The sequence below is a fragment of the Bufo bufo genome, chromosome 5, assembly GCF_905171765.1.
Source record: "Bufo bufo chromosome 5, aBufBuf1.1, whole genome shotgun sequence".
NCBI lineage: Eukaryota > Metazoa > Chordata > Amphibia > Anura > Bufonidae > Bufo > Bufo bufo.
In genome coordinates this window covers 79,375,380-79,389,760 of record NC_053393.1, presented here as the reverse complement: position 1 = coordinate 79,389,760, position 14,381 = coordinate 79,375,380, and the positions used below count along the sequence as shown (strand labels likewise).

The window sequence follows — 14,381 nt, the reverse complement described above, 5'->3', positions numbered from 1 at the left end:
TATGAGCCCTAAAGCTGAGAAAAGCTCCATCTGTACCACATCAATATACAAACTGGTAAAGTCTTTAAAAGGACGATCACTAGTAGGGTACATTCACACGAAAGTAAGCCGTTCGCGCCCAGGCTGTGAAAGGCAAATTGCGGTCCGCAAAAAACGGGCACTGGCTGTGTGAATACCGTATTGCGGCGTGTACCCATTGACTTGAATGGGTATGTGATACGCAATGTACGGCAAAATATAGGATATGTTCAATCTTTTGCAGTGCAGAGGCACGGACCAAAAAGCCCATGGAAGCACTCCACACCGCCTCATATCAAGTCAATGGGTCTGCATCCGTGATTCGCACAGCCGGGCGGGGGGGCCCGTATATTGCTGAACCGCCATTTGAGGTCCACAATACTGCCAAGGACAGCCTATAGTCATGTGAATGAGCCCTTAACAGGAGACATAATTAACACAATTAGTATCACAAAGTATTCTGCCCACATTACAGAGGGAAAAAAAAAAACATACTGAGTTTTCGTCCTCCTCTTCCAGTTCTCTCTGCTGTTCCTCATGTCTTTTTGCTTTGATGTCCATAGCTTCTGTGATGAGGTCTCGGAGAATGGACACTGCTTTCGCATTCTTGATAAACGTGTGCTGCAGAGGAGATACGGACAATTACTATTACAGAACAAAATAAATGCTCTTAATTTATCATTGTTGGACTAAAACACCTGCAAAAAACAACAGAATGCAAAACCATATGGTTAACGGCATGATAAATTATAAAATGGAAGTGAAGGCCTCATATGCACTGGTGTAGGCTGGTCAGTATTTACATCAGAAACCACAAAGAAAATCTATAATGTAATGATCTGGGCCCCCTTCCATGTTTCTACCCCCTACATATAGCTCGTTTGTGACAGGAATCAAATAGTTCAGCAGTACTGTTAAAAAGTTGCACAGCATTCATCTGACAGCTAGACAAAAAAATAATAATAACCAGCACAATACTCAGTACAGGTGTTTTTTTTATATACAGCATCTTAAAAGGGGTTCCCACAGGTCTGGCTCACAGCACCCCCAGCTGATCTCCGCAGGTCTGGCTCACAGCACCCCCAACTGATCCCCGCAGGTCTGGCTCACAGCACCCCCAACTGATCCCCGCAGGTCTGGCTCACAGCACCCCCAACTGATCCCCGCAGGTCTGGCTCACAGCACCCCAAGCTGATCCCCGCAGGTCTGGCTCACAGCACCCCAAGCTGATCCCCGCAGGTTAGGCTCACATCACCCCCAGCTGATCCCCCACAGGTTAGGCTCACAGCACCCCTAGATAATCCCCGCAGGTCTGGCTCACAGCACCCCAAGCTGATCCCCGCAGGTTAGGCTCACAGCACCCCCAGCTGACCCCCGCAGGTCTGGCTCACAGCACCCCTAGATGATCTCCGCAGGTCTGGCTCACAGCACCCCAAGCTGATCCCCGCAGGTTAGGCTCACAGCACCCCCAGCTGATCCCCGCAGGTCTGGCTCACAGCACCCCTAGATGATCTCCGCAGGTCTGGCTCACAGCACCCCTAGATAATCCCCGCAGGTCTGGCTCACAGCACCCCAAGCTGATCCCCGCAGGTTAGGCTCACAGCACCCCAGCTGATCCCCACAGGTTAGGCTCACAGCACCCCTAGATAATCTCCGCAGGTCTGGCTCACAGCACCCCAAGCTGATCCCCGCAGGTTAGGCTCACAGCACCCCCAGCTGACCCCCGCAGGTCTGGCTCACAGCACCCCCAGCTGATCCCCGCAGGTTAGGCTCACAGCACCCCCAGCTGATCCCCGCAGGTCTGGCTCACAGCACCCCTAGATGATCTCCGCAGGTCTGGCTCACCGCACCCCAAGCTGATCCCCGCAGGTCTGGCTCACAGCACCCCCAGATGATCCCCGCAGGTCTGGCTCACAGCACCCCCAGCTGATCCCCGCAGGTCTGGCTCACAGCACCCCTAGATGATCTCTGCATGTCTGGCTCACCGCACCCCAAGCTGATCCCCGCAGGTCTGGCTCACAGCACCCCCAGATGATCCCCGCAGGTCTGGCTCACAGCACCCCCAGCTGATCCCCGCAGGTCTGGCTCACAGCACCCCCAGATGATCCCCGCAGGTCTGGCTCACAGCACCCCCAGATGATCCCCACAGATATGGTTCATAGCACAAAAAGCTGAACACCATGTCTGGCTCAAAGCATCCCCTGCTGATCCTCACTGCTGTGGCTGAATCCCAGCATAGTTTTCGTCTGGCCAAAGCCCGGTAGATTTGCCAGGTGACAGCCAGATATCCACCAGACCCCATTAGAGTCAACAGGGGAGGCGAGTAACATACGGCAATGTCCGATGCAGAGATCTCTGGCAGGCTGTTCTCTGCCGCGTGTAACACTAGCCTTAGTCGTGTGCTTCAGCCCTAAGAAATCTTAGAATAATCTTATACATGTGTGAGTGGGTAAATAATAATAATATAAATACACACTACATGTATATATATACACACACACACACACACACTGTATATACATGCATACATATATACATACACACCCAGCACCCCTGTTATATTACACACAAGTATTTCTTTACAAACTGAGAAATGCAAATAAGGGGCAGCATGAAGGTAGTTTTATTCCTAATGTTTATTTCCCCAAATTTGTGTTCCATGACTGTAAGTTCGGAGGATCTGGAACCTGAGCCCTACAGCAGGGAAAAAAATGATAATATCCTCAGTAAACAAGGAAAGGGCTCAATTTGCGTAATTTCCAAAATATCTTTAAACCAAATTAAAATAAAATTAGCCCGTTTTCGATGCCATGTAGTCATGCAGATGTGTAACCCTACACCGTATACGTACAGCAGGCAGAAATGTACACTAACTGTAAAGCTGCTGCTCCCGCTGCTATTACTGTTTGACCACTTCAAAGGACCTCTCAGTTTGCCAAAGGGACGATGCATTTTGCGGAGCCGGGGAAGGTTAGAACACTTCCCGATTAATCTAGTAATAAAATAAACGTGTGCGCTTCGTCAGAAAGATTACACAGTTTATAAAATATTTTGGAGGGCTGCAAATGATGTCCATCATTACCTATTTCCCACTGATGGAGGAAAAGAGTGTTTTAAAAAAAACTGAACCTGCTGAACATCTGGTAGTAGCAATTAAAAATGGTGAAATACATAAAAAATTGAGTTTTGGAACAAGATCCAAGATGTAATGTAGTGTGGATGCTGAATGAATTCTAGGGTTGATGGAGAAGCTCAGGGAAGCTACATTAATACCACATCATTTGGGCAGAGCAGCATCTCAGTGTTAATGCTGCAAAGTGTTGGGGAGTGGTTAGGTTCAGCATCTTAAAAGGAGTTTTGGTCCACATCCAAGCCGCAGTTTTGGCGGCTCGGATGCGGACCCATTCACTTCACTGGGGCCGCAAAAGATGCGGACAGCACTCCGCGTACTGTCCGCATCCGTTGCTCCGTTCCGTGGTCCGCAAAAAAATAGAAGCTGTCCTATTCTTGTCCGCGCTTTGCGGACAAGAATAGGCAGTTATATTAAAGGCTGCCCGTGCCGTTCCGCAAAGTGCGTGTCCGTGTGCATGTAGCCTTTATGAAAGAGTTAAATATCCCACACCTCTGCCTGCCTCCAAGTGTCCAGAGATCCTTACTTTCCACTGGGAATTTCTACATAGGAAAAAAAGAAGTTTTGCAATGATCTTAGATGTTGCCCTTCGCCACGGAGTGCACTGCATTCCATGCGCTCAATGTCACTGACCTAGAATAAGTCACAAGGGGCCAAGCTCCAGGATCTGTTAATCATTTGGGCAATCAGTGAATACCAGCACTTAGAGAACTGATATTTATTTCATTTGGAAAGCTTCCATGTTAAATCAGATATCTGAGTAACTAGCTCATAAAAGTTATTCAATACCAAAATAAGAGGTGTTATCTCCAGAAAGATGAGGGTTGTGATATGCGGTAATTTACAGAGTCATGAAAGAGCAGAAACAGCAGCATTTCAGTGCTTCAACGTGCAAAGGGGTTTACAAAGGTTTCTGAGCTGCTAGTGAACTTTTCAGCCAGATCTGGGTAAATCTTATGTGACGGCTCGAAACGCGCTACTGTTTTTTTTGGTGACATTTTTTTAAGCCAGGGTCAAGCCACTGAAGATGTTTCCTACATTTTAACTTTGAAACTATATCGGGTCTCAAGTTCTTGAGAAATTGCTCAACGTTTTTTCTTTTTTTTTTGTTTTAGGGAAAAAATTTAAAAAAAAGGTCAGCATTTTTGACCATGCTAAACTGCTGACAGCACTAGATAAGGGAGGGCAGTATAAACATTTATGATGCAGAAATATGCCTATATTAGGCGTATTTCAGGCGTAGATGGCAGTGCAACGTTTTGTTGCACCGCAATCTGCGACTTATCGCCAGGTCTAAAAAGTGTAGAAAGAGGTCTAAATGCAAGACGGCTCAGAAGCTGCCTTACATTTAGAACTGGCAGAGGATCCGCCGAAGTTATGAAGAGGCCGGCGCCTCATTATAACTTCGGCGGAAACACTGGTTTATTAAGACCGGCGTCTAAAACGCTGCTCTTAATAAATGTGCCCCATACTTTTTGTGGAGCTTTTCCTATCAGGAGTAGTGTGAATATGAACTTTTATTCACTCTGAAGAGCTTTCTGCATTGAACTGATTCACAACCCCTTTCCTTTGCTCGGAGCGACAGCTGTCTCCTGGTTGGATACTACAGCTGTCACCCAGAACAGAGAGAAGCAGATTAATGCAGAAAACACTTAAAGGGCTTCAGTCACCCCACTAAACTCATTTTTTTTTTTTTTGTGTACTCACCGAAAGAGAAGACGTCATCAGCGCAGGCGCACTGACGGAGTGCTGAGGAGGTGAGCCTCCTTATCTCAGAGCGCCTGCGCCGAATCAACACAGGCGCGCGATTTTTGAAGTGCTGACAGGGCCAGTCGGAGGAGGAGATCGCGGCTGGCCCTGTCAATCAACAGGAGGAGGGGGCGTTTTTTGGGGCTGCTACCAGCAAGTAGACGCCCTACTTGCTGGTAGACAGGTAATTAGCATATTATAAAAGTATGTTTTTTTACATATCTACTGAACGAAAATGATTAATAACATAATGTATAGATATATCGCAGGATAGGGATTATAAGTACACAAAAAAAATAAATGAGTTTAGTGGAGTGACAGAAGCCCTTTAAAGGATAACTGTCACACTTAGACCCTAATTTCAATTTTCATATATGTAGTTACTAATAACATGATATTCCAGAATCAGTTACTATTAGACTGACTTACCCCATATTTAATAAGATTCAGCCCTTAGCAACCAGTCTGCATAAAACTGCAATTTCACTATTCAGTTAAGATGGCCGCCACTGCCCTCACCCTGAGGCTAATCCCGCCTGCCCTCACTAGCCAGTAACAGTAGCCCCCCCAAAAGTGTCAGTAACCAGAGCCCTCCCCCCTAAAGGGTTAATCTCCTGCCGCACAAAGGGGTCCTCTTACCACATGTTGCTTTCATTTATACACTGAGCAGACGGCAGATCTCCCTTCCCTGTTGTGTGCTGCTTCCACTCTGCTTTCTCCAGCTCTGCTGAGTGAGGGAGCGTCTGCCAAGCGCAGGGACAGGGAGAAGTGCACACAGCCCAGGCACTGTTATCAGCTGCTGGGGAGGACCTGGCTTTAATCATTTACTTACAGTCCCTGGCTGTCAGTAATGTGACCTTGCACGCTGTGTCCTCCGTCCTTCAACAGATAGACGGAACATGCCTAGCAACCCTATTTTAAGCACAGGTAACAATAGGCAGTACAGGGAACAAAAATGTGGAATTAAGGGGTAATTGAATACACAGTGAAAAGTTAAAATAGGACCACCAAGGAGATATTAATCACCACAATCCAATACTCCGAAGAAAAAAAAATACGACAGTTATCCTTTAATACTGACGCTCCACATCCAGGAGCAGAACCTAGCAGAATAAATGTTCATATTCACAATACTCCTGATAAAAACTACTCTACCAAGGGTCTGTTTGTACGACTCTCTTTATCCCCAAACTAGTGTTCTCAGCAGATTAGCATGGTTAAAGGGAGTCTGTCACCAAAATTGGATGTTACACACTGCTTGTATGGCGCTCTAGCACAACTACCCATGATTCCAATGGTACCTTAGTTCTTTTGTTGTGACTTTCACCAGCGCGGGATGATGCAACGGACTTAAAGGGCGGAACAAGCAAGAGGCTGGGGGAGGAGTAATGTGAAAAAAAAGGCAAAGTGACCTGGGCACCTACACCACGAATCCCACCCCTGGGCACTTGCGAGCCCTCATTTGCATATGGATTAAACATCATTTCTCGCTCATATCATTCGGGGACACAGGACCATGGGTATAGCTGCTGCCACTAGGAGGAGACACTAGACTGAAAAGTGCTAGCTCCTACTCTGCTGGCTATACCCCCTCCAGCCAGGAGAGAGCATATCAGTTTGTGCCCAAGCAGTAGGAGAAAAAAAAACCATACATGAAATAAACCAGAACATAACTAATGCCGGAAGGGCCGAACCAGACTGAGGACCCCACCGGCAAACAAACCGCTAGCACCTGCAGTAATAATGGAAAATAATGGGTGGGAGCTGTGTCCCCCAATGAACTAAGTGAGAAAGATTTTACAGATAAGTCCACAAAAATCTCTTTCTCGCTCGCATCATTGGGGACACAGGACCGTGGGACATTCCGGGGAGGGAAGAACACATCCCCATGGAAAACTGCCTCGCGTAAGGAAGCTCAAGACACTGCAACCTGCAAGACCTAGCGTCAGCTGATGCAAAAGTATGCACCTGGTAAAACTTGGTGAACGTGTGCAAGAACGACCAAGTCACTGCCTTGCACAGCTGTGAAGCTGAAGCCTGTAGAAGAGAGCCCAAGACGAGCCCACCGCCCTGGTCGAGTGGGCTGTGATATCAAGGGGCGGCGCCTTGCCCCGGGAGCAGTATGCCTCAGCAATTGAAAAATGTCACCTTGGAGGCCGCCAAATTGTCAATTGTCACCTTGGAGGCTGCCAAACCTTTGCGAGGACCTTCCAGAACAACGAACAGAGAGTCCGTATGGCGGAAAGTGCTCGAGACAGATAAGTAAATCCTGAGAGCCCTAACCACATCCAGTTGATGGAGAGCCCGCTCCCTAGGATGCGAAGGAGAGGGGCAGAAAGAAGGAGGAACAATGTCTTTGTTGACATGAAAGGCAGATACTACCTTTAGCTGAAAAGAAGGTATGGGTCGGAGCACCGCCTTATTTTGGTGCAGAATAAGGAAGGGTTCCTTACAGGAAAGCGCTGCCAACTCCGAAACGCCCCTGATGGAAGTGATAGCCACCAGGAATGCAACCTTCCAGGAGAGAATACAGAGGGGAACTGTGTTTAAAGGCCCAAATGGAGTTGATTGGAGGGAACCCAGAACCAGGTTCAAGTTCCAAGAAGGCAAGGGGGGACGATAAGGAGGGACGGTGTTTGCCACCCCTTGTAAGAAGGTCTTAACCGGAGCATGTAGTGACAGAGGACGCTGGAAAAAAAAATTGACAGTGCTGACACCTGCCCCTTCAAGGAACTAAGGGCAAGAGCCAAATCCAGACCCGATTGCAGAAATGAAAGGATGGTGGGAAGGTAGAAGCGTAGCGGGGGGAGGTTACGTTCCGCACAGAAACGCAAAAAGACCTGCAAGTTCAGTAATAAATCCTGGACGACGCTGGCTTCCTGGCTTTAATCATGGTGTGGATGACCCTGTCCGGGAAACCTCGCTGCTTCAGAATGGTGGTTTCAACAGCCACACCGTCAAACGTAGCGACTCTAAACGCTGGTGGAAAACAGGACCCTGAGAAAGATGTCTGTGTACCACGTGCGACAGGGCCAATACGGAGCGATGAGGATCGTCTGGATGCCCTCCATCCTGATTCTGCGTAAGACTCGAGGCAGGAGAGGAAGAGGCGGTAACACGTACACCAGGGAGAACCCATCCCATGGGGCCACCAGCACGTCTACAGCGCATGCCCTAGGATCTCTTGTTCGAGAGAAGAAGGCGGTGAGTTTGTGGTCAAGCCAGGACGCCATCAGGTCCAACTCCGGTTGACCCCACCGGAGACAGCGGCGCGCGGCCAACCGCGAAGCACTTCCGGACGGCCGGAGAACGGCGGGACCCGGAGCGGAGTGCGGGAGGCTTGAGCATACCCGCCACGGGTGCCCAGCCTGCGGCCCAGGAAGAATCCAGAGTGGGACGGAACCCGAAATCTGGGTAGGCCCGAAATGAAGCCAGGGCCTAAAGTAAAGAGTGGCTGGCCGGAAGGTAACGGGGGGAACTGTAAAAGTGTGGCATCCCTGTGGCCCTAGTCAGGAACTAAGGTGACCTGAAGTGGAGAAGTACGTGTCCCAAATGTGGGGGCCGGGGGGTGCAGGAGAATACTCACCCAATCCTGATTACTCAACCCATCTCCATCCTCTTCTCTTCATCCCCCCCTTAGAGGACCAGCAGGGTCACCTCTTCAGCAGCTGGCGCCCGAAGAGGAAGGAGACTGGAATGGCAGGGGAGTCTTGCCGGATCCAGGTGACCCTTTGGCTGGCCGGAAGCAGGGGAGCTAGGCTGCCCTGGTCCACCTTTGCTTCTTGGGTGATGTCGATCGGTGAGGGAACCTGACACCGGCCTTGCTCCCGGGATAGACAGAGAGGCTAGGCGACTGTTTCCCCTACCTAAAAAGGGAAAAGACAAAACAAAAAAGAAAAAATATCAAAAGGAAGCAAGCAGGGAGGTCTGCCTCCTATGACACTAAGCTAAAAACTGATATGCTCTCTCCTGGCTGGAGTATAGCCGGTAGAGGAGGACCTAACACTTTTCAGTCTAGTGTCGCCTCCTAGTGGCAGCAGCAGCTATACCCACGGTCCTGTGTCCCCCAATGAGACGAGCGAGAAATTATGTTTAATCCATATGCAAATGAGGGCTCGCAAGTGCCCGGGAGTGGGATTCTTGGTGTAGGTGCCCAGGCCACTTTGCCTTTTTTTTCACATTACTCCTCCCCCAGACTCTTGCTTGTTCCGCCCCGTAAGTCCGTTGCGTCATCCCGCGCGTGCGCAGTTCACCGCCGGCCCGGGCATGAGCACTGTGATGCCCATTGTGGCCCGCGGCATCGATACATCTAGTGAACGATACATGGATACATAAGAGAACTTAAAGAGGACCTTTCACCGATTATTACACTATGAGCTAAGTATACAGACATGTAGAGCGGCGCCCGGGGATCTCACTGCACTTACTATTATCCCCGGGCGCCGCTCCGTTCTCCCGCTATGCCCTCCGGTATCTCCGCTCACTAAGTTATAGTAGGCGGAGATTCCAGTCACTAAGTTATAGTAGGCGGAGATTCCAGTCACTAAGTTATGGTAGGCGGAGTCTGCCCTTGTTCTGCTGTAGCGCTGGCCAATCGCAGCGCAGAGCTCACAGCCTGGGAGGTTATTTTCTCCCAGGCTGTGAGCTCTGCAATGCGATTGGCCAGCGCTACAGCAGAACAAGGGCAGACTCCGCCTACCATAACTTAGTGAACAGAGATACCGGAGGGCATAGCAGGAGAACGGAGCGGCGCCCGGGGATAATAGTAAGTGCAGTGAGATCCCCGGGCGCCGCTCTACATGTCTGTATAGTTAGTTCATAGTGTAATAATCGGTGAAAGGTCCTCTTTAAAGGGGTTATCCAAGACCTAAAATGCCCCCCCAAATGCCCAGGCCCCTCATACAGATTGTACTTACCTCGCTCCTCGGCACCCGCGTCACTTCTGATGCTGACAGAGCCGCCGATTGATCTTTCCATCGCGCGGATGAAAACATCCGGCGATGGGTAGGAAACCAATAGCAGGCTGCGACAGGAATGAGCCTCCCTAGCATCGTGGTTGATTCTAGGGAGGCTCATCTCGTTGCGGCCTGCTATTGGCTAACCAACCTAACACCCATCGCTGGATGTTTTCATCCGTGTGAGGGGAGATGCAGGGGAGGCCGTGTGGGGATGAGAAGTGCAATCTGTTTGAGGGGCCCGGGCATATGGGGAGGCATTATAGGTCTTGGATAACCGATTTAATATTAAACTGAAGACTGTTTTCATGTGACACAGAAACACTATTTTCCACTGCTAGTAGCACTGGTTCCAGTCTATTGAAAAAGAAAACGTTTCCGAATGTTGGATTATACCGTTAAGCAGTGACATAAAGACAGCATAACACCTACTTAAAGCGGTAGTCCATCATGACAACCCCTCTAATATGAAACCCCTGACAGTTGGCTGCTCTAGGGGCAATGTAGTATTACATGGCAGCTATAAAATAAAATTTAAAGATGAGCGAATCAATTGTAAATTAATAGAATTTTAGAAATATCCGATGCAGACAGAGAAAGAAAGTAAGAAAGAGAGAGGGGATGTTTGAAAAAAAAAATTAAGGTGCCATAGAATATGCAGCGCATTTTGCTTTTGCCAAATCCATCGCGTGACCAGAGCCTAATAAATTGTCTCATTAAAATGGTCTTCGATAGGGCCTCTTGTCGAGTCGGTTTGCAGATGAGACAGAGGCCACTACTGATGACATGTAAGCGGGGTCTCTCTCCTGGGAAAATATTCACGGATATTGAGATTCAGTTAGCAATAAGGAACTAAAAGCGGATTTTTTTTTTTTTGCCCCGTTTAAAAAATAATATAATAATTGGCCCAGTAAAGTGCATAACTACACAATTCAGTAAACTGGAATGCATATTCTCAGCAAGCCATAACCATATAGTATATAGTAGTGATTTACTTTATTACTCCATAAAACGCACAAAAACACTTTTAAAGTCCACATCACTGGGAAATCAACATTGGAATTACAATCCAATGTAGAGAACAGGTTGTAAAATAGTACAAACAAGCAGCGATGTGTTGGTGGCAAGCAACGCGTTTCATAACAACATAATAATGGGTGTTGTAAAGGTATTCTATCGAGGAGCTAGTCAGAGACTAGAAAGAGAAACTCCACTGTGGTCACATCCCATTTAAGGCCCCATTCACACTACCGAATTTTTGCTCCGCATCTGATCCACATTCTTTGTGGATTGGATGCCTACCCATTCATTTCAATTGGGCCGCTAAAATTGCACACAACGCGCCGTGTGATGTCCACATCCGTATGTCCTTTCCGCAGTCCCGCAAAAAAAAAGATAGAACATGTCCTATTCTTGTCTGTTTTGCAAATAAGAGTAGACATTGGTACAATGCGTCCGTGTAAAAAAAAAAAAAACGGGAACGTAGGCTAAAGTTCAAGAAAGTACATGTAAGTTACTTATGGAGGACATCTCGTGAGAAAATGATCTCATGTTGTACATCAGGGTAAGAAAAAAATTAGAATGGTCCCCAAAAAAAAAAGTGGACAAGGGATCATTGAGACACATTTGAAGGGCTCAAGACCATAACCGTATTTTGCATCAGCGTCCAATTCGCATTATTTGCGGATCACACAAGAACTTGTTCATTTTTATAGCTCTAGGGGAAAAAAAAACACATCCGTATGTCTGTTCTGCAAATTACATGTCCTCTTCTTGTCCATATTGCGGACGAGAATAGTCATTTTTAGTAATGGGAGTAAGAAAAACGCTGAGTGCACGTGGAAGGATCCGTACATTGTGGATCCGTGGTTTGTGGACCGCTATACGGACGTGGTCATGTGCACAAGACCGAAAGCAGAGAAATTAGGAATAAACACTGAAAAAGTAAGTGCTCTGCCGGATCTCAAAACCATATGCAAAAATTTCCCTTACAGAGGCTTCTGCAGGGGAAATAAACATTGCTGCACGTTTACAGTTTGCACAAGAGCACCTGGATGTTCCTCAAAACACATACGGACGTGTGAACGGACCCTTGGATGGCTGATCTTCAGCAGAATGGATGACCATGTAATATATTATACATCGCATATAAAATGCCTCGCGTCGCCCACAGTGAGTAGTGCTGTTTACTAGCAGCTCTCTACTCTGCCTCATAGAGGGGTGAATTTCTTTTTAACCCTTTAAGGACACCAGCAATTTTGTCCTTGAGGAAGCATAGGGTGCAATGCAAAAATAAATAAAGCAATTCCACCATGGATTTTTTTATGCCACTTAACACATACAAATAAATGTGTTATGAATATTATATATGTGAGACGGAGAAGAAGACTCCTGTATCAGGCGTGTGTAACAAAACTGTAGTAACACGGACAGGTGTCGGTACCTGCAGAAGCTGTGTAGCAGTCGCTCTTTGCTCCGGGTTTTTCACCAGACATTTCTTCACAAAATCAGTAAATTCATCTGACCACAGCTCAGGTTTTCTGAAGGTAGGTGGAGGATTTGTGGGAATCATGAAGATAGCCTAAAATAAGATAAAATGTGGTTAAATCCCATGCTAATAAAAACATCACAGCCACAAGATTTAAATAGATATGCCAGGAATAATAAATTCCACCTATGGTTTAACTAGGGTCCCCGAGTTCCCCGTTTCAATCGGCAACACGTGCGTTTCCGCTCCATTTAAAGTCTATGGGACTGAAGGAGATAGTCAAGTAGAGTGATCAGCTATGTCCATCAGTCCCCATAGATTTTAAGGGTACGGCTACATGGCAACACTGGTTTCGGCCAAGATTGCAGAGTAGCAGTGATAGCACGAGTGCTTGCGCCCATTCATTTGGGACTCCTCCTTGACTGCGATCCTGGCTGCAGCGACCCGTGTAGCCGTACCCTTGATGGAGTGGTAGTGTGCATGCTTGAACACTGCGCCGCTCAAACAAGGGGCATGGGACAGCAGTTCTGGCAACTGGTTGGTCCCATCAGTCAACCGCCCACCGATTTAGCATTTAACACCTATTCAGTGGATTTGTTATTACAGGAGTAGACCCTTAAAGGGAAGCATCTGATATGCCACTGAGGCGTACCATTATTAGAAGGGCTGTGGATTTTGTGGGCCAAACTTCCAACTCTAAATCCTACATAAAATATATTTATTGGAATACAATTTCTGAACAAAAAAAACAAAAAAAACATTCTAAATTGTAAATGTGCAACACACTAGGCATTCAATCAATGGAAACTTTGCTACTAAACATGTGCAGCGTGGATTACTAGCTGCACATGGGCTGGTAACCCAGATGGAGGGTTCTGTTCATCAGCGACCTCCATTAATTTACACTGGGGACAGACATGGGAACTCGCGCAGTCTGACCCGGTGTACATGACTGGAGACTGCTTATGGACTGAACCCTCCATCAACTCTCGTTTATCGGCTGATCGGTTATACGAGAAGAATTTTGGGAACGAGCACTCAAAATACTTGGCCCAAAACCGTGCGGTGTAAAAGGTCCTTAAATCAAAGGAGAAGAGGTGATATTAAACATCTTAGTTATCACAGTTTTTTGGTAATTAGAGGACCTCTCTTTATAGGACACAACATATAATTTATATGATTAAATGGTCACTGTACTTTCACAGAACTTTACATAAATCAACAGTGCACGTGACTACAAGAAACTTTGTAATATATCAGAGTAAAATGTTCTGTTTTCCAGTTCTCAGCTGCTTCCCCCATTCCTAAACTAATTTTCTCCCTGAATTCTGTGATAAATGAAACGGCGTAACAAAAAAAAAGCATCCGAGTATAATAATCACATAAAGGACACGTAGCAAAAGCAAATAAATGTAGACATCAAAGCCCTTCCTTACATGGCAGAAAATGCAGGAAAAAGCAGTGAACATGTGGTTAATGTGCAATAACAGCAGAAAGATGTTTTTTTATGGCCTGGCAGCTGACTACTAGAGATTCTCGCACGCTGCCTGCACTGCTGTCCTTGAAGGAAACAATCTCCCAATGACCTTTAGTACCTCCACCATATCTTAATCTCTTGATGATCTGAAATAAAATTAATGGTTATTCAGTAGCAATCAAAACCCAAAACTTTAACCTGCTGTCACAGCTGTTATCTGCCGTCCCCAACATCTCGCTCTTCACAAGCAGAATTATGAGAGGCCGTAAATTATTCAGGTTGTCTACTCTGCACACCTCCGGTACGGGAGGGTCCGCCACCTTCCCCTCCAAATCAATATACAGCAGCACTGAAGCTTATCAAAATCAATAGCTGTATTAACGATTAGAGATGGAAGGACACTTTACTGACGACAGCTGCTGGAAATGCACGTCATGTCACGCTAACCATTCTTGTGTCTGCTCAAACACTTCACTGGGGCTTTAGGAGTTCATATACTAATGCATGAAAGCCCCCAGGGGTATAACCAACTATAGCGGGTGCACAGGTGGTGCTTTCTGGGGC

General features: G+C 47.1%; 1 protein-coding gene across 1 annotated transcript in view; it reads right to left on the bottom strand.

Moving 5' to 3' along the window:
• STK3 (serine/threonine kinase 3) overlaps positions 1-14,381 on the bottom strand; it is a 234,541-nt gene that overhangs the window by 116,657 nt on the left and 103,503 nt on the right. Inside the window, exons 7-8 of the mRNA XM_040432421.1 lie at positions 12,296-12,433; positions 514-639 (exon numbers count right to left, since the gene is read on the bottom strand). Coding sequence (XP_040288355.1) covers positions 514-639; positions 12,296-12,433 — 264 coding nt within the window. The remainder of the gene's footprint in view (positions 1-513; positions 640-12,295; positions 12,434-14,381) is intronic.